This window comes from Puntigrus tetrazona, unplaced genomic scaffold (genome assembly GCF_018831695.1).
Source record: "Puntigrus tetrazona isolate hp1 unplaced genomic scaffold, ASM1883169v1 S000000396, whole genome shotgun sequence".
Taxonomy (NCBI): Eukaryota; Metazoa; Chordata; class Actinopteri; order Cypriniformes; family Cyprinidae; genus Puntigrus; species Puntigrus tetrazona.
Window position 1 is genome coordinate 344,736 of NW_025048049.1, and position 27,137 is coordinate 371,872.

Below are 27,137 nucleotides of genomic sequence, written 5' to 3' on the forward strand. Positions count from 1 at the left end.
AATTCAAATCAATCATTTATACCCATTTATTTATTTACATATTTGTTAAACTACATCCAGTGCTGATATTTGACTTTAATTTATAGCGTTGCTTAAAAAGGCATTTAAAGTACCGCCTCGGCCCCTCCTTTTCAGTCAGTGTGATTTGTTTTAAATGCAAATGCGTTGACGTATCCGTACCCAAACGCACTCGCAGTGCATGCGCCGTCGTGTGTTGAAGGCGACTACAAAAGATTCTTCCAGATTTGTCCCTAGTAATTATGAATAATCTGGTGACGCTTTTATGCCTTGTGAGATTCAATCAGTCCGCTCTCAAATAAAAGAGCCAGTGCTTCCACGGGCGCAGCAATTTCAAGAATCTGGGACGTGAGTCATGTACATCAATAGCACTTTACAGAAACAGACTGCATTCACGTTCACTAATGGCGGCTTTATTGATTTACTTTTGCATACATTCATTAAAATGTATTTTTCCATATTCAAGAAGTACAATGGATTTTAATGCAAGAGCACAGAGCAGTCGTCACCCCTCGTCTGTGAACACAGTCTGAATTTTTGCATATCACTGTTGCTCATACTTCAGGTTAGTGATTTGAACAAACCCCTACTTTTATGCATTATGGGAACCGGCAGTGGATAAAACGATCCACAGACTCCGACCAGATTATCATAGAGACTTACATTTGCATTCGCATTTATTCATTTAGCAGATGCTTTTAACCAAAGTGACTTACAAATGAGGACTTCAGCAAGAGGCTTGTTGACTTTTTGATAAAACACCCTAGCAACTACATAGAAACACTGTTTGTTCTGCATGCATAAGCATGTAGTAAAAACTAATATAAATACATTTTATCTGAATAGTACGTTCTTAAGAGGCACTGGGTTAATATCTAAGAAGTTAAAATTCTGTCGTAAAAAATGTCTACTTTTGCATTGCAACTTGTGCTGTAAAAATGAACTAGATATTTTTCATGCTGTCACATGCATGGGTTGTGCTGTCTGGGCCAGAATTGCATCAGGTATGTGTAACCTTTTCATAAAGCAATCGCACTGGAGGACAAATCTTGTTTTATGATGCTAGTCTGTTCTCTGTTGGTCATGAAGGAAACTGCAGTCACATATCTTTGTTACAGCAAACACCATATACATGTGTTTAATTTAAATCTGAATGCTGTTTTTAAGAATATTTCGATGCAATGCAATATAATATTTACATACAGCATTATTTCAATGCAGAACAACAGTTTAAATATCAGTTTAGGATTTGTCTGTGGGGTCAGTGTCAGTTGTTAACACAAGATGGCAGCAAAGACCTCACCCTGAAGGCTTTCTTCTTTATTTGAAGCGTTGAATTTTTCCCTTTCTGGCCATTGGTTTCAAATCCTGAATGCACAGCAACTGTCAGTCACATGTGATACGATCAGGCGATAGAGTTGTCTTCTGGGATGCATCGGTTGCTATAGTAATGATGTAGGCGTCAGCACTGCCACAACTGGGTGATGCAAGCTGGCGTTTTGGAAATTTATCCTCTGCTTACGTACATGATGGCACGCAGCCACGCTGAACTTAATGAACTCTAGACGCCGTCACAGAGGCTGCGATGTGCCACTCGATATTGTGCCTGCCTTCATCACCAGCATAATTAGCTGTGTGATTGACACACACAAATGAGTGTCTGTTGTTAATGAGGAAAAAAAAGAAAACACTGTCACACTGAAAAGGATATTTCGAATCAAACTTAAAAGCTTATATATGTATATATATGTCAGTCAGTTGAATCTAATTACTGGTTGCTGCCATTAATTAATCTAATAAAATGAAAAGTAAATATGGATGCGAAAACACCCCCAAAAGATACTTTAAAGCTATTGTGTTAACCGTTTAAGCTACAGTGGCCTAACATACATTTAGTATAGCTTACCAACAGATAGTAAGTCATTCAGGTTTGAACCAGCATGATGGTAAGTAAGGGTGCTTTCACACTTGCACTTCTTGTGTGCACCTGGGTTTGATTAAGCAAACAGCTGCTAGCTTGATGACGTAAAAAAAAAGGCGGTTTGGACCCAAATAAAATAATATGAACGCAATCCAGTGGGGGCCGAGGGAGGGGAGGGACCGGGCAATCAAACCAAATGTGAAATCACCCTTAATGATTTTTGGTGAATTGCCCTTTTAATGTTGATTTGCTTAAATATTTTATTTATTATTAAATGAAATGATCCTCTAAAGAAGAAACTAAGACTACCAGCAGGTGGCAGTAAATAGTGATGGGTCGTTCTTGAATGATTTGTTAATAGTGAATTAATCTTTAATGTGACTCGATGAACTAATCAATACTGGCCGGTCACGAGATGAACAAACAACTCAGACCCGAAGGCCAATCATAGACTAAGACCCAGGTAAACAATGAATTAAGCTTTTCTGTTTCTCATAACATTATTTTTTGTACTGTTTGTTGTGTGATCAGCGCTTGCATACATAGTAGATATGTTAAGGAAGTGACGCATAACGTTTTCATTTTGTTTTGCTAAAATTACTGAAATGACCCGAACATGTATTTATTAATTTTGCTGAGCGAGATTCATTCATCGTGATGTGCTTTTCACATGATATAACGATGAGACTAAATATATAGTATATTATTTAAAGCTGAAGTCTGTAACCTTTAGAGCTCTAACATTTACAGAACTGCTTGCGTTACAGAAGAACATTAGGCTGAGCTACTTGTACCTCTGTACCTATCCGGTCCAGTGTAAATAGTCTAAATATAAACACGTATTAAAGGTTAAAGTGATTCAGGACAAATCTGAAACATGGCTTGGAAAATGGATTTATGGTGTACTCGCTTATTATATTGCAGCTTCAAACTATGTATAGTTTGCTGTTTTGACCAAAACAACGGACATGTGTCCATGTGAAGTAAGGTTTTTTGGACTTTCTTAACCGCAGCCTGCCTGGGATCGTGATTCATCTCTATGCTGCATCTGAAATGAGCTCATTAACTCAATCATTAGCATGTCATTTCTAGGCAATTCCAAATTTGTTCTAGATTCAGCACAGTTTTCTGGCAATGCAAATCAGTTTATAATAAACTCCCTTGTTTGTTTTCCCTTAGTAAATTCAGTGTGTTGGGGTTACTTTGATCTTTGTGCTGATTATGCAGAAGTAGCAGGGCAGCGTTTGTGAAAGACATTCGTCCGGTTTCAATAAAACGCTCCAGAATGTGCACAGTTGCATTTTGTAAATGTTTTCTCTCCTACAATCTGTCAAATCAGTGGGAGTTTGCAGCTCATTCTCCTTCACTCTTTTTTTAATTACTATTTTGAGTATCTTATTCATCATTGTTTTAATTAATAGGCCTATAATATATAATATTTTATGGCTGACATGTTTTGTAGGCATATTGTCTTTTTTGGTCATTTGCTTTGAAATTAAAGGGATCACGAACTAAGACCAAAATCCCCTTGGTCTCTTGACATAAGCAGTTTACATGATAGAAGTTTACAATGTACTATAAAAACATCCTGTACGTTTCAGAAGTGTCTCTCTGTGTTGTAATAGTGTGGATATGCACTGCACTGCTTGTTTACTGCACAGGTCTATGCAGAAGCCAAATGATAAAGAGCCTCTGAAGTCAAGAAGATGCTGTGCAGTCTGTTCATCACATAAAACTATAGCTTTCAACATAGTGAATGAGTCTCATATTCTTCTCTTCTGGTGCTTTTCATTCATTTCTGGAGTATTTTGTTTTTGTTTGTGCTATCCCTTTAAGAACAGAGTTCATGACTTTCCAGACTATTTAAGCCTATCTAGTGTTGTCTACACACAGCTGTGTCTGCTGGCATGAACTAAGGCAATTTGATCCACTTGATGTTGACCTCTGTCATGCTCGGCTACAGAGACACATTGATATCAGACATGCCACATGTAATAAGATAATCTCATTCATACAGACCTAGAGCTCGTGCTGCGCCTCTTTCACTTGATTAATCGTATTTGACCTCTAATGTGATCTTCACTAGCTTAACACAGACTCAGCTGGCCTGATTCATTCACAAACACCTGTCTCAAGACTTCAGTCTGATCATTGCTTAGTTGGAGATATGTATTGTATATTATACATTTTTTTCATATATTGTTGTATAGTTTTTCTAACAATATGTTGTAATTAGTTATAGTAGACAACAAGGTTAGTAGAGTTAAATTAAACCAAAACGGAAACTAGAACCGTGCAAAAAATTAATAATTGATGTAAATAAATGATAACTATTATTTGACTTCGTAATGAAGTACAAAAAAAAACTGAAACCAAATAAATGAAGACTATTAAATAGAAATGAATACAAATTAAATAAAATTAACTAAAAGGACAAAATAATAAATCATTACCTAAAATTAACATAAAAACTGAAAATATGAAAATAAAAATAGAATTCAGAATTTAAATATGATAGTATATCAGTGAAACTAAAATGTTAGATGAGGGGGACGGTGCTAAATTACTCCAGGACAGTTTTGAAAACCATTTCAGAGGCATTCTTAATGTAACATAACATACATACATAACATTGAATTTTAATGCAGCGTTTTTTTATCGCGCCGTAACGGCATTTCATGCACATGGTTTCTTTGGTAATTTGATATGAAATGATACAGGAGACACACAGTGGTTTCCGCGTTCATTTGACTTGCGCCTGCCGCTGAAGTGAAGCTCGAGCAAACGTCTGAAACGTCTCCGTTTGATGTGACTGTGAAGACATGCTGCAACTGAATAAATGCACTTCTTGTCTTGAAAAAACAGACAGAAATAGCAGTTATGAGTGAGGTGGCCAACTCTAATCTCCACCCCTGCGTTAATGGCGTTAAATAATTAAAATAATAAAACTGAAACAAATAATCGCCTGCGTTAATATGCTAATTATGACAGCACTAAACTAACTACAGAGAAATTTACTAGGCAATACAAAAAGCTCCAGGCATTTTTTTTAATGTAAATTGTTTTAAGAAAATAATAATTAGACTTTTTCATGAAAAAACTAATTACAATAAACATGTAAAATAGTTCTTGCTTTCCATTAATTGCCTGTTGAATTCTTATTTTGAGTATGTATTTATATTATCTGTTTTTTACAACATCACTTATTGTATACAATTCCAGAGCTTTAATACAAACATCTTATAAATTTAAACTAGGAGTTGATGGCTTTAAATCAGTGCATCTCTTATCCACAATTAATCGATTGTTGATTAATCGTTGACATTCCTAATTTGAGTTGATGATGCCAGTCATTGGATCTTATTGTCGGTTTTTCCTTTTTCATTTGTATGCATCATGACGCCATATTATCTGTGATGGCCTTCACTTCGAGGTGCACATTATTCTATTTATTTCCTAGCCCACAGACAACAGGAGGGATGGATAAATAGGAAGTGCAGATGAAATTGCCCCTGCTGCCCTGTCTGTGGTAGACCTTCTCTGATGTATTTACAATGGCCAGCCCTCGCCTGCTGCTGGGAGAGGCCGGTTTATTCAATAACCAGCATAATGTGTTCTCAGTGCTGTGTGTTGGTACACAAATGGGTGAACCTCCTCCTTTCCATGTGCACACAGCGCGCTCCCTCCCTCTCTTCCTCCCTCGCTCATGCGCTCTTACCCCCTGCAAACGTACGGAGAACGCGCAGTCTCTCTCACCGCGCCGGAGCGCTGGCTGGATTTTGACACAGAAAGCAACGCCTTGACTTAGGAATGACTTAGAAACCCGTGTCCTGTTGTCAACTTCCGAGTTTTGCAACTTTCTTTTTAACGGATACAAACTGCAAGAAAGTGACGCTCCACTCTCCCAGGAAATGGCTCAGCCTGGAGGCAGCCAGGACACGCTGGCGGTCCCGCCGAAGCAGCTCCATCACGGGGACCATGTGGGTTTGAACGAGGACTTGGTGCGCATCCTAAGAGAGAACCTGCTGCAGCAGGAGCGTCCCCGGCACCCCAGGGGCCGGAGATCCCCATCCTCGCTGTCCCCCAGGATGTCTCCCACCACCCTGTCTCCGCGCAACTCTCCCAGGCTGCTTCGTCGCATGCTGCTTAATAACAACATCCACAAGCAGCGGCGCTTCACTGTAGCACACACCTGGTAAGGGGCTGGATGCTGTGCTTTCATTATGAGATTATAAGAAGATTATATACGGAGAAAATGTGTGTGTATGTATGTATGTCTATATTTATTTTATTTATATATATATATATATATATATATATATATATATATATATATATATATACACACAACACACACACACACTTGTGATTCACACTCCCACATCTGTGTTTGGAAACCCAGCATCCCTTATGTTTTTCTGAATCAGTGATGCGTTGATGGCAGCTTCTGCTCGTCTCATTGTCGTGGTTACACATTGTTACACATCTCTCTCACAGGTTGTTGCTACACACAGTGTTGATTGACATTATTAAATATAGAATTAATTTAATTAATTTGAACATTGTCCTAACTAGTGGGTTAACAAACAACTACCTAGAGTTGGCTAGAGTTCATTTTAATTGTGTGTGTGTATGTATATATATATATATATATATATATATGTATGTATATATATATATATATATATATGTATGTGTGTATATATATATATATGTGTGTGTGTATATATGTGTGTATGTATATATATATATATATATATATATATTAATTTTTATAATTTAATAAATATATAATTTTATATTAACATTTAATAGATATACAACTGCAATCATACTTTAGGTTCTTGTTATTTGTTTTAATGTGTTTTTAATGCGAAAAGAAACCGATACTGAGCATTCTCTCACTCTCTCTGAATCTCTCTCACATTTCTCGATTAAGTCATGATCCAATTAACTGTTCGCAAGAGTTTGATTGACGGCGATCTGCCCGCCATCTTGCCCAACTACAGCTGGTCTCCATAGAAATCCATGTTAAAACAGGGTAAAACGAAACTAAATGAAAACTTTTTCAATACAAGTAAATATAAAAATGTGCGGAGGGTCAAGTTGTGGTGTTCCTGGTTGCCACAGTAACGGTAATAAGCTAAGGAATTCCTTTGAAGTACTTGTTTTGCATACAAGAAAACCTTTCATGTCAGCCACTGTATGCATGGATTTCTTCGCTGAAGTTAAGTACTTTGTGTTAAATAATAAAATAATGTTAAAATGTGTGCTTTTATCATTTTGTGGACAAAATCCTGTGAACTTTACCCCAATCGGGAGCAGTTTAGGCAGCTGTGCGCTCATCTGTTTTTAATACATTTAACCTCGCTTTGCTTCACGTCATCTTCCTACTCATTAAACTATAACAGGTCCTTTACTGCAAAAAGACAGGCACTGTGATACTTTGGAGTAATGAAACCACTTTTAAAAACATTTTAATAGGTTTCACGTTATATATTTGTTGCCTTTGAAAATATGTAAATAAGCATATGCCCAGTAGCCGCCGCTGTATCCCTTCTAACCTTAACCACAACTCAGAAGAGAAGATTAACTTCCGCGACTGAAATAAAATGCTTTAAAGTTAATTCATTTTCATTTTGTGCTTATGTAAATGTGAAAAGACGATTGGTTCAAATGTTTGAACTGAGGCAATACAGTGTATTACAATACATCTGTCACAACACATTAAAGAGCCACAAACTGATATTTATAGTTTAAATGTATTTAAAAATTACACAATTTAAAAGCTGAGAGTCATGAGACCTTGTTTAATATCAGAAGATCTCTCTTCTCTGTCGGTGTGTTGTCAGTTTTCTCTTTTCTCTGAGATATATTTTACACTGCGTGAGAACGTGTGTATTGTTTGTCGGTCATGGCGACAGTAGCTAAGGAAGGCCGGCCTTTGCGAACGGTCAGATATATTGTTGTCATTATTTCACATGCATTGAATTACTGCATCAGTGAATGTGTTGTGTTGTGTATCATATTGTGAGGTAGTGGTAGTTGTACATACATACATACATATATATATACACACACATATACAGTACATATACAAACATACATATACATATGTATACACACACACACACACACATATATATATATATATATATATATATATATATATATATATATATATATATATATATACACACCATCCATATCAACGGACAATATTGTCTTGTTTATTCAAAAGCACCCTTCAATTAGAATCAATCCTGCTATAAATTTATAGCAGGATTGATTCTAATTGGGTGTCAAAAATTTTTTTTTATCAGCTCAAAAAAATTATTCAGAAAGTAATTCCAATTATATAATTTCTCTGCGTCTTTATTGTTATAGTTGTGGTGTACACTATCTTTATTGTTATCCTTATAGTTATCATCCTTCACGTGAACAAATTTTATCCTTTGGGGTTTTTTTGATCCTGTTAGTCTTTTGTTGCATTAACTTTTATTTCTCTTTCACCTTGTTGAATCAAACGTTTAACCTTAATCTGGTCATCTGAGTTGTGTAGTTGATTCAACTGCACGCCTTGTTAAATCAGAACCAATGTACCTGCATCTCAGAGAGCAGGAAGAGATTGTACTGTACTGTGAGCGTTGATTCTGTTGTTGTGCTGTCGTGGGACCTGCTGTTCCTGTATTAATCACCATCCATTTGTGAAAAATGTGCCTTCATTGCCTACGAGACCAACGGCAGCTTCAGTTCAAGCCTTCCTAATTCATATGCATTCAGCTCGCTTTTGTTTCAAACGTGTTAATTCTCAGTTGATGTCTTGTGCGAGCCGTTTGGCATAATTTCTGTGTCCTCAGCCTTAATTGCATAAGAGACTGCTTTGTTTCATTCACAGATGTGCTACCTGGAGAGGCTTTCCGTATCTCACCCGCTCAGGTCAATAAGGTGGCGTTAAATGCAAATAATGCAAACCGACAGCAGTGCAGTGCAACAGGAGATTGTTGTGGTATTTTCTTTGCCTCTCCTCCGTGTATTTTTTTAGCCTCAGCTCTTCTGATTCAGTTTTTTTTAAAATCTGGAAAAGGTTAAGAAGTCTAAGATTACACCAGTTGTTCACCAAGAGTTCCTGTGCAGTGTATGGGTGCCATCAGAGTCTAAACAGCTGATTAAAAATGTCACAATAATCCACAAGTAATGCACACCACTCCAATCCATCAAACATGAGTCCATGGTCCAGATCCACTGCAGAGGATCCTTTGGTGAGCGAGCTACGATAAATTTACTAAATTTCTGCAGTTCTTTCTCCACGAACAAACAAACTCATTTTTATCTTGGGTGGCCTGAGGGTGAGTACATTGTCAGCAAATGTTCATTTTTGTGTGAACTATTCCTTTTAAAATGAGCTTTGAACGTCCCACTCATATAGAGTGAAAAACAACTCTGTTCTACATCTGTTTGCATGTGATGCGGTTGACTCCAGATCACAGAATCAGTCATACTGTTGCAGCCCTCTGAAACTGTCATGCATCTTCTGATTCTGCGTAAGACGGTGTTTGATGTTTAACTCTCCTTTAAAGTAGTGTGTCTCCCGAGAGAAGCGCCGCTTTCCCCTTTGCTCTAATTTGGAGGTTGTATTTGCGCTGCTGTATTTTATTACCTCTTTATCTCCTAGAACATTATTGTTCCTGGTTCAGCTTCCCTCTGCTACATACCTGACCTGAAGTTTAAATTTACTTGACATTTCATGTCAGAAGCCTTAGTTTGAAGCCTTAGTCATTCACAAGTTTGGGGTCAGTATGATGAGTCTCTTCATGAATTTCAAATTGAAAATGCACTAAAAAACAATAGTACTTATTTAAGACTTATTTAAAATTTGGAATATATGATAGTATTATTAGTTCTGAATATATATATATGTGTATATATATATATATATATATATATATATATATATATATATATGTATATATATATATATATATATATATATATATGTATATATATATATATATATATATATATATATATATTATATATATGTGTATATATATATATATGTATATATGTGTGTATATATATATATATGTATATATATGTGTATATATATATATATATATGTATATATGTGTGTATATATATATATGTATATATATATTAGGGCTGTCAACGTTAACAGCGTTAGCACGCAAGCGATTAATTAAAAAATTATTAACGCGTTACTATTTTTTAACGCAAATTAATCGTTTGTTAAGTTTAAATCCGAACTTCTTGCCATCATCTCAGCGCAGGAATGATTGTTATCTATTATTGTGTGATCAGGGTAACGTCACAGCGTCACACATGTGTTTACCTGCATCCGTTTACCATTCAACATATTCGTTGTGTGGCTTCATTATACAAAGGTTATATCGCCATGGCTTCAGTTCAACAGCGGATTTGACAGCATTTTAGCGAAGTGCCGTAAAATAGTCGGATCCAGTAAGTACAGCGCTGGCACAGCAGAAGCATAAGTTGCGATGCTAACCTCAGCCTGATTACGACAGATTGGCAAAGCTGGAAACATTGCTGGAACCTTGCAGGTACTTGATTTTTCCTCTTCAATTTTACGAATAAAAATTAGTAATTTATAAGTCTGAATGTAAACTGTAGTCATTTAGTCAGTTGTGTATTTACTGTAGGTACATCACTGAGCTCCTAGGAGCTGAAAAGTATGTATCCTGCTCTGTGGTGCTACTTCTGCGCTGTGCCATCTCCTCTGGTAAAATGGAGGTTTCTGGTGTTGACCCTGCCTACATAGTGCGCTTCAAGGCTTCATTCACAGTCTACAACAAGCGGAAGGAGATGTTCAAATATGTGGTGGTTAAAGATAGCAACTCCTCTAGACCCCAGGTTCAAGGACCAGATCCACTGCTTGCCCAAATCAGAGAGGAGAGGTGTGGCAAAAGCTGAGTGTGATGCTGAAGGATGGAGAACCTGCTCCACAGAGCTCTGGAGAAGTAGAAGACCCAGAGCCACCAAATGTTCAGAAAATATTCCTCCTAATGATGGGATCAGAGTCAGAGTCTGATGATGAGGCTCTGTCCACAGATAAATGTCTGGAAAGGTACAAGGGAGAGCCCTATGCCAGCATAGACACATGTCCACTACAGTGGTGGTCAGCACACTCAGGTGCCCATCCTGTTTGATGTTAGTCTGTCTGAGCAACCGGCTGAAAGAAGAGGATGTTGTGTGATTGGTTAGAAGGAGGAATGTTGCACAGATGCACACTCTAGAGACTGTTCATTTTGTCTCTGTACAGACACTTAACTTCTAAAAACCTGACCTGATTGTTAAGATGATAACTGAGGATCTGTCTCTTTGAAGTAGTTTTATTATACATTTCTTTATTTTGGATGAAGAATGTAGAGATGGGTTTATTTTTTATTTTAAAGACTTTCATTCTGAAATAGTATTATAATAGAAATGTTAATTATTGAGATAATAAAACTGGAAGATCTGTTTATAAATATAGTATGACATGCATTTCTTTATTTCAACACATTATACAGGGAAATCTTTGTATTTTAAATTTATATTAATATATATTAATATGTCCATCAGTGTGATTAACTTGATTAAATTTTATATAATCGATTGACAGCACTATATATAATATATATATATATATATATATATATATATATATATATATATATATATATATATGTATATATGTATATATGTATATATATATATATATATGTATATATATATATATATATATATATATATATATATATATATATATATATATATATATATATATATGTGTGTGTTTTAAATATAGTAATATTATTATAATGAAGATTTAAAAATAACTTTTTTATTTAAATATATTGTTATATTTTATCATTATATAAAATATTAGAATTACGGTTTACAGTATCTGCTTTCTACTTAAGCATTTTTTTGTTATAGAATATAATATTATTTGTGGAAACTGGATCCTTTGAATAGAAAGTTCAAATGAACAGCATTTATTTGTAATAAAAGTCTTTTTTAACATGGTTTTTCTGTCACATTTGATTAGTTTAATGGGTCGGATATTAGCTGACATCAGAAAGCAGAAGTTGCCGTCGGTTGTTTTCACAGGTGACTTTGCGAACAGGGAAAATTACCCACACATGCCGTACACAAACAGACTGGGCTGCACTCCTATTATTTTACAACCACCGACTGATATTATCCCTTCCATGATTGCTCATAAAACCCTCAAGCGCTGACCACAACACAAAGCAGCTCTCCAAAGCTCACGTTTTCTCACCAGCAGGCATCACTGTGGTGCTCAGTGTTACGCTTTGTGTTTTTAGTCGAATTAAAGCACTTTGCCAGCAAGGACCACATGAAAGACATTTGGTTGGCATCTCCAGGATTACTCAGGCCTGGCTCGAGAAGACGCCACACATGGTGTGTAGTCATTGCACGAGACATCTGGCTCCTGGCACATTTGACTGACTTTCTCATGAAATTGCATTTTTAAAACACTTTGAAGGGAATTAGTAACACGAATTGCTTGCGTTTAATTGGAGTAAGCCAAATGTTGACACAAATCTAGTTGCATAATTGAACTGGCATTGTTGGAGACTGGAAGAATTAGTCAGACTTTTGTTTGTCATTCTGTGTGACTCATTGTACAGAATTAATTAGAGCTAGTCAACATCATGCAAGTCCCAGATCACAGCAGGTGCCCGGCGTTGATGCTCTTCTAGTGTGAGACCGGTTTTGGCTAGATGCACACAATTACAATTTTTCAAAACCTATATCCCTCACTATTATGTAGTTTGCCTGGGTTGCTTGTTGCTTGATAAATTGGGTCATATTTATTTATACCGCTTTTAAAAGGTGTGATTTCAAGTTAGTTTGTTTTTTCGTTGTTTTTGTCTTCAAGGCTGCATTTAATTGATCAAAAATAGAAAAAACTGTAATACTGGCAAATATAATAATTAATAGTTCACACTTTTTGTAAAATATATTTTAAAATATAATTTACTCCTATGATGGCGCAAATCATTATTATCATTATTATTATTATTATGTAATTATATATACATTACAATATTGTTATCATTACAATTCAAAAATCTGTTTTCTACTTTAGTATATTTTATCATTTATTTCTGTGTTTTTTTAAGCTGAACATTCACTAGATTTCAATGTCACATGATCCTGTAACTTTTTAAATCTCTTTTCTGTCCCTTCTGTTAAATTTAACGCATTCTTGATGAATAAAAGTATTAATTTCTTTCAAGTGCGTCATGGAGATCTGTGGTTGGTGGGTAAGCAGCCTCGCTGTGCAGTGGCCTAAGCATCATGGCAGAGAGTCTTACACAGACATTTCCATCAGAAAATAAAAACCTAGTTAGTTTTAACACTACTCACGGTCCGTCAGTTTGTGGTGAAACACGTCCCTGGGTAGGTATAATGTTTTAGTGAGGTCTATTTCAGTTTAGCATGTGTCCCTGTTTGATTTGTTCTCTGATTGCCAATAAATCATGTTGACAGCTTTCCCAGAGATACAGCGATATGGACACTGGCTGTTGCGCCGGCTGAATATTCACTGTACCGTTTGTGTGTATTGGGATTGACAGTGTGATCTGGGATGTTCTCCACGGGTTTCTTGCTCCTGCTGTTTCTGGTTGCGTTTCATAGGAAATTGGGATAAGAAATAGAGCTGTCCGCACTGATTGATCTAGCAGAGAAGAGAGAATCATAACCACAACACCAGTGGTATTAGCTGATATTAGCATGAGTTGCTTGATTTCTTTTTGAACTATGACGCTCTAAACCAAATCGTTGGCATGTTTATTATCACAGAACGATTAAAAAGAAAGTAAATCTAGTCCCTGTAAAAATAAAAAATATTTTTTTCCTCAATCAAAAAAGGTCTTCATTAGTGACTGTACCCTATCCACTTGATCTTTGAACTAAGATAAATGCAAAGAAACAGTTTGTGATATTTTTTTTATCATTTTAACTGAGTCTTATTTTTTTATCATATATCTAAATAGAATTATCAGCTTAAAATATTATCAAAAAGCACAAAAATTTAATTAACTGATAATAATACGATTTTTTTTTTAAAGCAAAAATCAGCATGTTAGCATGTTTTTTTGAAGTATGTGACACTGAAGACTGGAGTACATTCATATTTGCATACTACATAAACTATATTTGAATAGAAAACTTATTTTGAATTATAATGATAGTGTGTATTTAAAAAATATATAAAATAATAATTTAATTGATTTATTGCCATTTTCTGTTATAACTGACACCACACAACAAATGCTACTTGCATATAACCAGGAGTATTCCTTTAAGTTAAGGAGGATTATAACATCCTGATTATAACATCCTGTTTTCCTAAATTGCTGTTACAGATTTGCTGCCGTTAATAATAATATAATAATATATGTTAATAATAATACCATTTGTCGATTTTAAAATATATTGGACTGGAAAAGTCAAATAACACCTCACAGTTTGAATAAAGTGTATGCGTGTGATTATCACATGTTGTCATGTTGTACTTTAACACACTATCAGTGTGTTTATAGAGAACTTATTGTTTATTTATACAGAAACACTGATGAAGGTGAGCCCGCTGAGTAGAAATTGATTAACCGGCGACGGATAATCTCAATCAAACATATATAATCATAAACACCCTTCTCTGAAACAGTAGCAGATCATTTCCTGATACGGAAAGAGTTCTGAGCTCATGTTTCAGATAACAGTCTGTGCTCGTCTCCTTTGAGTGAGGGCGATATTAAAAAGCGGCGGCTCTCTAATGGGCAAGGGTTCAGTTCATTTAGCCCGAGTTAAGCTGCCGCAAAGGTGCTCGGGGAGCGAGATAGAAAGAAAGCACGTAATCTTATCTCTTTCACATGGCCGGGAGAGAGCGTGATGGTCTCCTTTGAGCGCTCACACTCCAGCCTGCTTCATTTCAATATGAAAGTGGACAGCTGCATCCAGCACCGTATCCCAGCTCCCATTGCAGCAGTGGACTGAATGGATCCTGCCCCTTCAGAACGCATCCCATCATTCATGTCTTCTCGCTTGATAGTCCGCCTCATTAGCATTCCTCACATCAGCGCCGAGCTCACAACACGCAGCCTTTATTTGCTATTACTTGAGCTCCAATGTGCGTCTTGAGATACGTCTCCGCCGCTATTATTCGGTGGGTTGCATTTATATATTTATTTTTGGCCCCGCGGATGACATCCTTGGCATTTATTTCCCAGGCAACGGCGTTTTCCACGAACTCCTCGTGCTTGTGCTCTTTAGCCCGAGGTCCTAATAGCGTGGCACGCTTGGTGCACTTTAATGGCCAAGCCACGGCCGACTGGACGAGGGGCTGTAAATGCATTTAGGAATCGATCAGCCCGTAGTGATGTCATCACTCTCCACAAAAACACAGAACCGGAGCCATGAGGGAAAACTCCCCCACAGCCAGTATTTACTGTCTGCTAAGTATGTGTGCGGCAGTGCCGAGTCCGCCTTGAAACGAATCATAATAGAAAGGTTTTGTGGTTTGTTTTTTCATTGCCTTGAGCGGGTTTTCAGCCAGCACCAGTGTTTCCTGGAGTTCTGTTTTAGCAACAGAGCAGCTGCAAAAGCAGACCGTAATTGGTCTTAAATATATAAATTAAAACAATGCTATTTTTTTTTTAAATTACGTTTTTGTTTTTTTTTTGTGTATGTTTGTCATTAACAACATGAATCAATTTATGATTCATACATTGCTTAACTAACCACTCTGACCAGTTTTTGATTCATTAAGAGTCAGCTCATAAGTATCATTCAGAAACACTCATGAGTTGTCAAGTTAAATCAGATTTTTTTCCTCATTAATTAACAGATTTTTATTTTGTGAATGTTAATTGTTAACAACACGTTGTGATAGGCAGACAGTTGATCAGATATTAATTCAGTAACAATCCTAAAAGAGTCTTTTTCATTTGATTAATTAAAAGATAAAGTCACGTTTGTGAATCACTTTACTTGACTGTTTTTTTTTTTTTTATTTATTAATCATTCAAAAATACTTTTAGTTACTGTATCAGTATGATGGATCTTTCAAGATGAATCACTCTGTGATAAATTAAATAAACTCAAACCAAAGACTTGAGAACCAATTTAAAAAAAATAATAATAATAATAATTAACATTGCTAATTAGTTGTTCATATGGCAGTAAGGTAAATGATGGTGTATGATTTAAAAAAAAAGTACATATTAAAATTTAATGTATTAATTATTAATAATAATGGTACTAATATTAATAGTTTATTTTTTAATTAATAAAAACGTGCTCTCATGGTCATACTGTATATATTCATGTATGTTTGTATTAAAAAAATACATAAAACATATAATTTAAACTACATTTTTTACACATTAATAATGCAGTAAGTAAATAAATCAATCAGGCAGTCAGTTTTGCTGTATAGTCTTAGTCCTGAAGAGCACATGAGCAGTAATTGTATTTTTGTGTCACGTAAAGCTCAGCTTCATTCATGCTAAGCCAAACACCACAACGGGAAACAATTTTCCGGCACACATGATAAACGGCTTTCACTCAGAAGTAATTGGTTTTAATAGTGGAAAAATATCCACAGCATGTGTTTATCTGCAAGGGCTAGTTACCTAATCAGAGCTGTTAAAACCTGCTGTCATTTAATACCACGAGATGCTTTTCATTACTGATGTTTGCAAGGTCAAGCATCAATATTAATATAGAGCTCGTACTTACAGTTGAGTGGATTAATACATTATTTGTGTTACACTTTGGTTCACAATTTATCTTTTTTGAGTCAGACTGTTCCTGCTATATATTGAGAAGCCTGAGCGATATCTAAAGACCAGAATCCGTTTTGATAGTGGCAATCAAACCTCTCAGATGTTTATTTCTGTATTTATTGGGCTGTATCTCTTTGTTGTGGTAGTTGCCCGTGTGACCACTAGGGGGATGCAGTGGACATCGGTCATGACCATTTACTGGCCAGGATTGCGCTCAAATCCTCATTTTGGCTGATTCATTGCCTTGTGACTTCAAATGAAACCCAGTTTTTTTACGTGAAGCTGCTGTCTTTAACCTGAAAATGCTGTTTCGAGCAGCATGTCCTGAAATGACAACATGACATGTGCTAAATGTGTTTCCTAATTTCTCCTGCTTGTTCTGTACCTTTAGAGAGCAGAATTATTAGGACATGAAAGTGAATTTTTATGCATCAGCAGAGGTGAAGTCGTGCGTAGGCTGTCTATCAGGCTAAAGTGCTCAGTTAAAAGCAGATTGGAGCCCTAATTAAAAAAAGGAGCCCAAAATAAATGGCACACAAGGAGGGACTGATGATATTTTTTTCACCCACTCATGTAAAAAAAAAGTCTCATATCATGCTTGTCACCGAGGGCCAGTATCCTCAAGTGTTTTACAGTACTGGTCAGTCTTTCTGTTTTTCTCCGTCACAGATTGTACGCCCTGTTTGCGATCTTTTACGACTAATTGCATGTTAGCTCAGAATGCAAAAGCAAACATTTACCATGAACTGTTACGTTGTGCAAATACATGAAGCCAGCGACCCTGTGGAGTGCACAAAATGTTGTTTGTCTGGATGTATGGGATGTATTTCAACCCGTGTTGAAAAACAACCCTCATTTCATCATATTTTTAGGCTTTATTTATATATTTGATTCAGCGTAACGATAAATACAGTAACACGTCTTTTGCATTTTATATATATATATATATATATATATATATATATATATATATATATATATATATATATATATATATATATATATAAATGCAATATTTTTTAAATTAAATTCAACTGTGTAATTTGTTTTATCTGTCTTTTTCTCATTTAGTTTTCTATATGGTTAAAAACTTCAGTAGCTTAGTGTATCGTGTGAAAGACAACAAGCATTTCATGCAAATTAAATGCAGCTAAATTGAAAAATAAAGATAAATATTGCATTTAAATTGTATTGAGCTACTAAAGTTTTTAACCATATAGAAAACCTAATTATGGTTATTTATGCACATATTTTAAAGTATATAATTTAAAATTATTAGTCAGTAGTTTTTTCCATTATTATATAAAGTAATAAAAACTGCATTCATTTATTTGCATTAACTCATATTATTTGATATTGTTTTCCATATAAATAAAAAAATTTTAATACTTTTTTTATTGCATTGTGGCAATACAATGCAAGTTCACTATTACACACAAAACTAAAATGTGTCACAGTAGAGTAGTGTTCTGTATTTACTTTGTTACTATGGAGTGAATCATGTGACTGAGTGTTTGTAATCACATATTTGGCACCGATAAGGCATTTTAATATTGAACGTTGCCAAGAGACTGCGTCTTGTTTGCAATTTGACTGACGTAGTGCATGGATATGCCTGTCTTATCATAAATATCGTAAGATAATAAGGTCTTGTAGACAAGCAAATGCTTGTGCACACATGGCGCAGTCTGTCAACAATTGAAAAAGTGTTAAAGCATGTGACATTTACATTGCTAGCCCATCTTTGAACTCTGGTTGTGTCTGAAAACTAATTTGCCATCCATCGAGTTACAGCTCTCGTAACGAACGCCACAGGACCAGATTTGGTTGTTTTAAACATGCTTTAACCAAAATCAAGTATTAAAAGATTTACAGCTTCATTTATGAGAACTGGGTGCGAGGTTTACTGTCACTATGTGGCTAGCATGCTAAAATGGATTTCATATTCCGCGGCTTAGCTTTGATCCGAGCTGAGCGTGGCATCTGGCCCGACCCGTCTGACACTGCTTTGCTCTGTAAAGTTGTTTTATACACTTAACAGCCTGTTTTCTGACGCAAGCGGAGACCAGCATACACCAAACCTCATTACAAAGCTTGAAATAATAGTCAGGCTGGGCCTGGTGAATATAGAAGTATGCAGTGTTACGTATTAAAAATATGTTTGCGATTAGCTGTGGACTCATAATGCTTAATGAGACACCTTAGAAAAGGATAGTGAAATTCAAAGGCACACAGACTGTGATTTTTTCAGATTTGCTTGCTTATATATATATATAGATAGATATATTTATATTTAGATGAAACAATTATATATATAATATTTATATATATATATTGTTTTATATAAAAATGATTTTAAAATGTATATAACTAAATACATATATGACATGGTGTTTTATTTTATTTTAAATATTAACATGTAGATATTTCTAATATATTGTTATGTATAATACAATTTTAGATTATGTAATTTAAAATAATACCTGGTAAAAGCATTACATTTTATCATATTTAAATACATAACCTATTACAAAAAAAAAAATTTATATATATATATATATATATATATATATATATATATATATATATATATAAAATGTACATATATATATTGTATGTTTATATTCCATATTTTTGTTTATTTTTTTAAAATATTTATATATATTTATATATTATTTTATTTTAATCTATAATATTGTTATACTATATAATATTAATAATATAATAATATTAATTTATGGAATATAATATAATACTTCTCTGTTATATTCACTTTGGTAGCTGCTGATTGACTTTATTGGCCCATTACAATCTTTCAGGATATTTTAGGATCTTTTCAGGTATATTATTGCATGCTTAGCGTGAAAATCCGATTTTTTTTAATTGACCCTGGCAGAGTATGAGAAGCCTATCAAAGCACACCAATCCATGTCTGGAAAGTCATTTCAGCTGGCTCCCACAGCTCTTTGTTTCAACCGTGTGAGGACGGATTAGTCCACCCTCCCTCTCAGGAGAAGGCCACGCGTAGCAGGCTGCAGACGGAGAGAGAGGGAACGTGTGAGGGAATTATTGGGAGCAGCCAGGATGCCTGGACTCAGACTGACGCAGGCAGGACAGCTGATGACGTGGGGAGCGAGAGACTCGGGCTTCTGTGCTCCAGCGGCGGCAGCAGAAGCATCTGCTTCTACTTTCACATCAGCATTTTTAATACCCTCCTTCTCGCGAACGCCACAGTGTTCATTAGGAGATGTTTTTCTACCTGCTGAAATTCAGACGTCATCGCTCAGCACTTTGTCAGTTGGAGTGTTTGTCTTTCGTTCACCCGCACGCACATTTTAAAGCTGTGGATTGAGAGCTTTAGTTGTTTTGATATGCCACCATGAGCTTTTGGCCTAAAGAGCCACAGATGGTAATCATAGCTGTCAGCATAGTGCTACTAGTGCTTATTTTGTAATGATTTTTATTTTATTATTTTGAAAAATTCAAAAATATGAATAATAAATATGCAAATATACATTTACATAAAACAATATCATTAAATACGGCAAATTTATTTCTTTATTTCACCCAAAACCGCATAACGAAAATAAGACGTATTAAATAATGTGATAATTCATTATAAAATGCACATTAAAAAAACAATAAGGAAATTCCAGATGTGCTTTTCATGAAGGAACAATGATATATCACCCGCTCCGTAGGGTGAATGATTTAATCAAACTTTTAACCCTGAGTGCATCGTTTGTGATGGATTTGTCATTTTAGTCATTTTGGAAGGTATTTGCACAAGTGTTTTGGTCGTATGTTGCAAGACTCGGTGTTTGAACAAGAAAGGAATTCCTTGGAGTGTGAATGTGTGTTTGTTTAAAATGACAAGTGATGTATGCTCAAGGAAATGCTATTGGGTTTACTTGTTGGGGTGTGACAGACACTCACGTATGCAAGCATGCACACACACACACACACACACACGCACAGAGCAGCTGTTAGAGATGCACTCACGTCCTCACCTTCAGGAGCAGCACTAGCTTGAGTCACTTTTAGTCACTCTGTTGCCAAAACTCTTCTGAATTAGCACAGGAACTGTTGCAGTGCAGACCGTTGATACGGTTGTTAGAGGATTAGTGTGCGGCTGCTAGGATGTTGGAGGTGACTTCTAATGTGCTGCTAGTAGGTTAATAGGGCTCAAATTAAAAGACGTCTTTTACATTTTTAAATATGGCTCTGGTCCATCTTTGAATGGGAATCTGGATATTTTTATCTTTTTTTTTTATGTTCTTCCAAGCAGCAGTCTGATCAGTTCATCTGAGTGTAAATTGTGCAGCTTGACAAGTGTTTATAAGAATTATAAATACTTAATTATGAATTATTTGAGGAATTAAATTATTTTATTATATATTAAAGTAATGTATGTAACTGTAACTCTGTAAGATACTTGTATAAAATATAAAAAGTGTGTTTTATTAATGATTAAGTGACGTATAATTGAATTAATTTAGATTTTTTTTTCAAGTGGAAAAATCATTAATCATTTATTTAAATTTTAATGTAATTTTAATTTAATAATGATGCTGCTGAAAATTCTGCTTTGATCATGGGAATAAATTACATTTTAAATTATATGCACACAGAAGCCAGTTATTTTAAATGGTAAACTATTTTAAAGTAAACTTATTTTTTATTACCTTTTTTGTCAGTTTTGTTTTTATCCAAAATACAGGCAAGCTTGGGTGACTACATGCATGCTGGTGCAAGACTGATGAGCGAGACATTAATTAAAGACGAGGTGAATCCACAGGCTTGACGCTGATGGTGCCATGTGTGTTTAATTGAGAGGACATGCATGACGGACCCACGTCCCTTTTGTTCAGCTTCGCTCATCACGTCAGCGGTGCTCATGTGTAAACACGCGCATGCACTGTAAACCATTATTTACCTCATTGTCTGTCACAGGAGCGCAAGCGGTTCAGTCTCTTGAATGCCCGGGTTTTACAGATTTTGTATTGTTTGTGTAGCACTTTTGATACGTTTTTATTCTTAGCCTCACATGCTCATTACGCTCAAATCAGTTATTGGGTTGAAAGCGAGAGCTGTACGCGAAGTGAACTGTGTGTGGAGCAGATTAATTTAGCGTTAAGAATATTAGGTTCGGTAATGATGCGGAATGGGGTAGGGAATATGAGCACAATCCAGACTATTGACGTCAGCGCAGCGCGAGTCTGGGTCTCATGGCATCCGATGAAGAAGCAGCCGCTTGTTTTTTTCTTTTGAGAGAGCGTAACTTGTTTTGACATGCTTTTCTTTACTTTGCGTCTTTAATAACGGCAACTTTTGACGGAAGTCTGTTTCATCTCACGACAAACGTGAACTCTGAACAATGAAATAGATCCTTATTAGAATATTATTAAAACAAATCTGAGATTTACAGAAACATACAAGGCATTCTCGGAAAGCGGTGGAAATCGGAGGTCCCTGTGGATGTTTAATTAGATTTTTATCCATATACGCACGTAAGTCAAACAAAAGATGCGGGCGATTACCTTGCATTATATAACACAAATCGCAAATGAAGCTTACATAAGAAACGGTAAGTTGAAAGACAAAGAGGCTTTTCATTTCGAGCATTAATTTTTGAGGATTTGCTCAGGACCGGCCCCTAGTTTCACCTGGGAAACTGGATTTCCTCAAACACGCTCTTATATTTAATCTCCATATTTATGATTTATATGTGCATATGCATTGGAAACCGTTTGGTGTTGGATTTACTTTGAAATAGTGCTCACTTAGAAATAATTACATGCTACCACCTTGACTTCAATGTTAAATTTTGAGGTGGAAAGACTGAAAATGTTTTCTTGTAAATCGTACTCCAAGCTCCAATCAAAACAGTGCATCTACTGTATAAGCAGTGGACTGATGATCTGAAGCAGGAGCTGTAATGGAGGGTGTTTTTCAGTTCAAGAGAGATTTCATCCCTCAGTAAAAGACCTTTTAGAGCTACGATACATTATTTAAGAGATGCGTCTGTAGTGCTTTCCTCACAATGTTCTGTTCAAGAGAAATCGGACAGACAGTCCTTAAAGGACAGCAAAGAGGGAATTGATAGCATCATTCATCTGTGTGCTGTCTGCTTTATTTTAGCACATGAGATATATATATATATATATATATATATATATATATATATATATATATATATATATATATATATATATATATATACACACACACACAGAGAGTCAGACAAAATACCATATATAATTTTAAAGTCCATGTGCCTGATATGCAATAAGAGGACACGGGACATCTAATGCTTGCCATGACTGCATCTACTTGATCAAAGGTGCAGTAAAAAAGAATAATATTATATTACAAATGTAATTTATTTGTTAAGCTGAATTTTCAGTGTCATGGTTCTAAAATGCAGCTCAAGAAACATTTCTTATACTCTAAAAGAGTTTTGCTTTTTCTAATATTTTCATGAATGCATGGTTGACAGTGATGCTTGACTTTAAAAGTGTGTTTTTTCATTGCGTAATGCAATTGGGAATTATATATGTATGTATATATTTACACTTATGCATGTCAGTTACTTTGAATGGGTTTTTGACGGATCCGTCATTGTTTCTGTAATTAATAGTGGCTTCGCATTAGATAGGGAGAGATGTGCAAATGAAGTGATCCAGCGCCAGACACTAATGCTGATGCAGTGTGTGTGTCTCTAATTACGTGCAAAGACTTCGAGTAACACACTATAAATAGAGCTGTGTGAAGGGCTCTGGAGAGACATAGACAGACAGACAGACAGACAGAAACAACTTATTAGAGAGAGGAGAGTGGTAGAGTGTGTGTTTTTGTCCTCTCGAGTCAGTCTTGTCACACATTATTGGGTCATCTCTCAGTATACGGCACTGCTGTGCGTGTGAGAGAATTGAATATTCATACTTTTTAGTCCACTTCATTAACACATATTTCTTCTCTCTTTTTCTGTTTTAGGTAAGTAACACTGGTGAAGACACGCTGTCACTGCTGATGGTAAAACACCCCGCTGCTTTTACACTAGAAATCACTAACAGTGAGTGTGAAGAAATTGAAAAAACTGTGTGGTGTGATTTAAATTAATTGATTCACTTTTTTGTTAAAGCTTCATACTTTTAATTTTTGTTTTTATAATTTTCTGCGGCAAATTCTGCTGAAACCGATTGCATCACCTTTTTGTTTTAATCACAATCTTGAGATTAAAGATTAGTTAAGTTTATCTTTAGTATCTATAATATTTAAATACACACACACACACATATAGTGACACAACAGTCATTGGCAGTTCAGATCTGTGTTCTAATGCGCAGGTTTATTTTTACCCTAACTTTACTAAAGACAATTAAATGTTGATATTTTCATATTTTTATGTTTTTGGACTCTGTCGTAAAGCACCTGCTCAATAACCTGCGTGCCGTATCTGAAATAACTAATGAATGGTTAATATAATGCCGGTTACGGATTGCCTCTTATTTCATTTCTTAGATCAATGCAGCTCAAACTGAATCAAATGCCACAAGATGGGGTTTACCTTTAGGTAGCTGCTCAAATGAGACGTATATCGGACATTTTCAACCTCTCCGAATGAATCAAGTTCCTGCAAGACAGATTATTGATCTTTAAACATGAAGCCTGAGGCTGCTGTTTCAGAAAAAGGGAGGAATGACCTTATTCAGAGAAGACGCCATATTTAATTTGACCATAACAATAACAACACGACTGTGTTTCTGTTCAGTGTTTTAATGCTGGCCAAATCTCATGTTCACAACTTTTTGTGAACATATTATATTATTTTGTAATTGTATGTTTTATAGGCTTTTTGTTTGTTATGTTGTGACTGCATTTAAGGAGTAGATTGCTAAAAAAAGATTTTTCTTAGAATTCATTTTTATGCACATTTGCACTACTTTCAGCTTTAGTAGTATTTTGTTAATGTGACGTCACGAGAATGAGTCATTTCTTGAGTACTGTGGCCTAATTTTATCAGAACCTGTTAATATTAATGAACTTATCTGTCAAGCAACCACTTGTTCCCATTTCTCTGGCTGTCTGTTCTTTTTACTAAAACAGTCCTGGTTTCTTCTGTCTTTTTTGGGAATTGTTTTCATCGTCATAGGGCCTGCAGGATTTCATAGATTCGTGTGTGTGGGAAAGAGGCGTTTTTGAAGAAAATGGCAGGCTGTGTTTTCCCATGAATCTGACCAAACCACAGCGGCCCCACCCACACCAAGTGGTGAAGATGTTCATAAATAAACACAAGTGGGACACCCATGAAAGAATGACTGCGTTCAGCATATTTCGACCTCACAGATCTAGAATAAGCTGAAGAAACATCAGTGCCGGTTTACAGTAGGGCTTTAAAAAAATGCCATGCAAAATCTCCTTAAAACAAACGAACAGACATGCCATTAGCTTGATGCTACAGAAGCAATCCACCAATCAGAGAAGTCGCTGTGATTTTAGTTCAGTTGATAGAATATTATAGACTGCTACCAATCTACATCCAATCTATCTACATAATCCATCAATATACACTGCAAAGGTGGAATATAAGATGCATCTGACATTGCAGTTATGTTTATTTACCCAAACAGTCTCAAAGGTTGCATATATGCATTTACACGACGTAATTAGCCATAAACATAAAGTTATATATATAATTAATTTAAAAACAGGAGCTCAATATTATGACAGTCTTTATACTGTAATTATAATTATTCATGTTGATTAATAGAATGTATCCAAAATGGTTTTATGCATTAAAAATATGCAAAGTAAGATGAATTTTGTGAATTTAATGCAAAGAATTTACACTTTATCGTCAATCGGAGTTAGTCTGTGCACGGGCATTTTTGACCCATCATCTTTTTGTAATGCATTTTCGTTCAGTTTGGTTTCGCCTAATAATTACTTTCAATAAATAATTTCTAATAAAAACTTTTTTTGAGATGTTTAGCATAAGCAAAATGCATTAGGAGTGTTTTCTGGTAAATAAATGAATGCAGTTACACAACAGCAAATAGATACTGGCCACTACCTTGAGACTTGTAAGATAATATTGGCAGAAAACATACATTTAGCTGCTCATAACTACACTTCCCATCATTCTTTGTTGCAGTAGGAAGTAATGTAGGTGCACAACAAAAGTAGCTACAATTTTGGCTCTTTTGGTATTAACAATACAAGAAAGAATTAATCAGTTTCCCATATTTTTTTTTCTTGAAAATCTACAGCATGAGACAGCAATTAAAAAGCATGTTAAACCCCATGCCAGAAGGCATCTTCTATATTTTTCCCTCCGTTAGTCGTCTTGTGTTTATCACACTAGTCATTTGCAGCGGTGGGGATCGACAGCACTGGCAGGTATGTTCCTGTTAAGTGCACAGTGGGTTGTAAATGAGCAGGTAGATGCTTTTCTATTTCCTGTGCAGTAAATGATGCAGTTCTGAGATCAGCATGAATGATTGATGATGACAAAGTGCTGCTTTAGTGCTGGTGAAACTGCAGGGTTTCTCCACTCCACCTGTTGTTCCACCTCTTTAATGGCAGTGCATTGCGGGTTACTGGTCAGGGCAGAGTCTCACTGTATGCCCAAATCATGAGTAATGCTGTTCTCCCAGCAAAAAACCATCTGCTTAAATCTCTAGTGCTGCACTAGTACAGATACCGGTCATCATGGCTTTGGCTTTTAAGACTTATTTATTTGCTATCTGAATGCAAAAGTGTCGAAGAGATAAAGTAAGTAGCATTTGATGGGGGACACGCCTTTATGCAGAAGAACGTTTTCTTCATCTCACGTAGGTGGCCGTGATTTTAACATTTGGCCATAGTGCCTTTTTTTGGGTGTAGTGGAATAAAATCGGTGATTTGCAACCAATTTTACTTCATTGAAGCACTGCCTTTGCAGAAAAATAAACAGAGAACGATCATCAGAGGTGGCTATCACTTACCAGAAGAGAGAAAAACATTATAGTGTGTTTGTTAAATGGTGGAAATGCTACTGTTTAACAGATTGGGTTAAAGTCACAGTCAATACAACTTTTGAAATAACTGTATTGTATTTGAAAGTATTTTATTCGCATTTATTCATGTGATCAAAACTGATTTTTTAGCATCATTACTCCAGTTTTCAGCGTCACATGATCCTTCAGAAATCCTTTAAATATGCTGCTCATGAAACATTTCTGATTAGTATCAATGTTGTAAACAGTTGTGCTGCCATATTTTTCTGGAAACTCTATTTGAAATAGATATCTTCTGTGTCATTATAAAAGTATTTACCGTCACATTTGATTTATTTAATTCATTCAAAGTTA

The 27,137-nt window shown here is 35.5% G+C and overlaps 1 protein-coding gene across 8 annotated transcripts in view; it reads left to right on the top strand.

The window, feature by feature from the left end:
- The window catches only part of LOC122333798 (cAMP-specific 3',5'-cyclic phosphodiesterase 4D), a 153,403-nt gene that overhangs the window by 63,019 nt on the left and 63,247 nt on the right, over nt 1–27,137 (top strand). For 2 of the 8 annotated variants that reach the window (XR_006248678.1, XM_043231581.1), the window contains exon 1: nt 5,567–6,134. The exons of 4 other annotated variants lie outside the window; for them this stretch is intronic. Coding sequence is in view for 3 of the 4 variants with exons in the window: in XM_043231581.1 (XP_043087516.1) it covers nt 5,851–6,134 (284 nt within the window). In the remaining variant the exon portion in view is untranslated. Of the gene's footprint in view, nt 1–5,565; nt 6,135–27,137 lie in introns of those variants that run through there. 2 more of the 8 variants (XM_043231593.1, XM_043231583.1) reach the window with 2 other exon arrangements.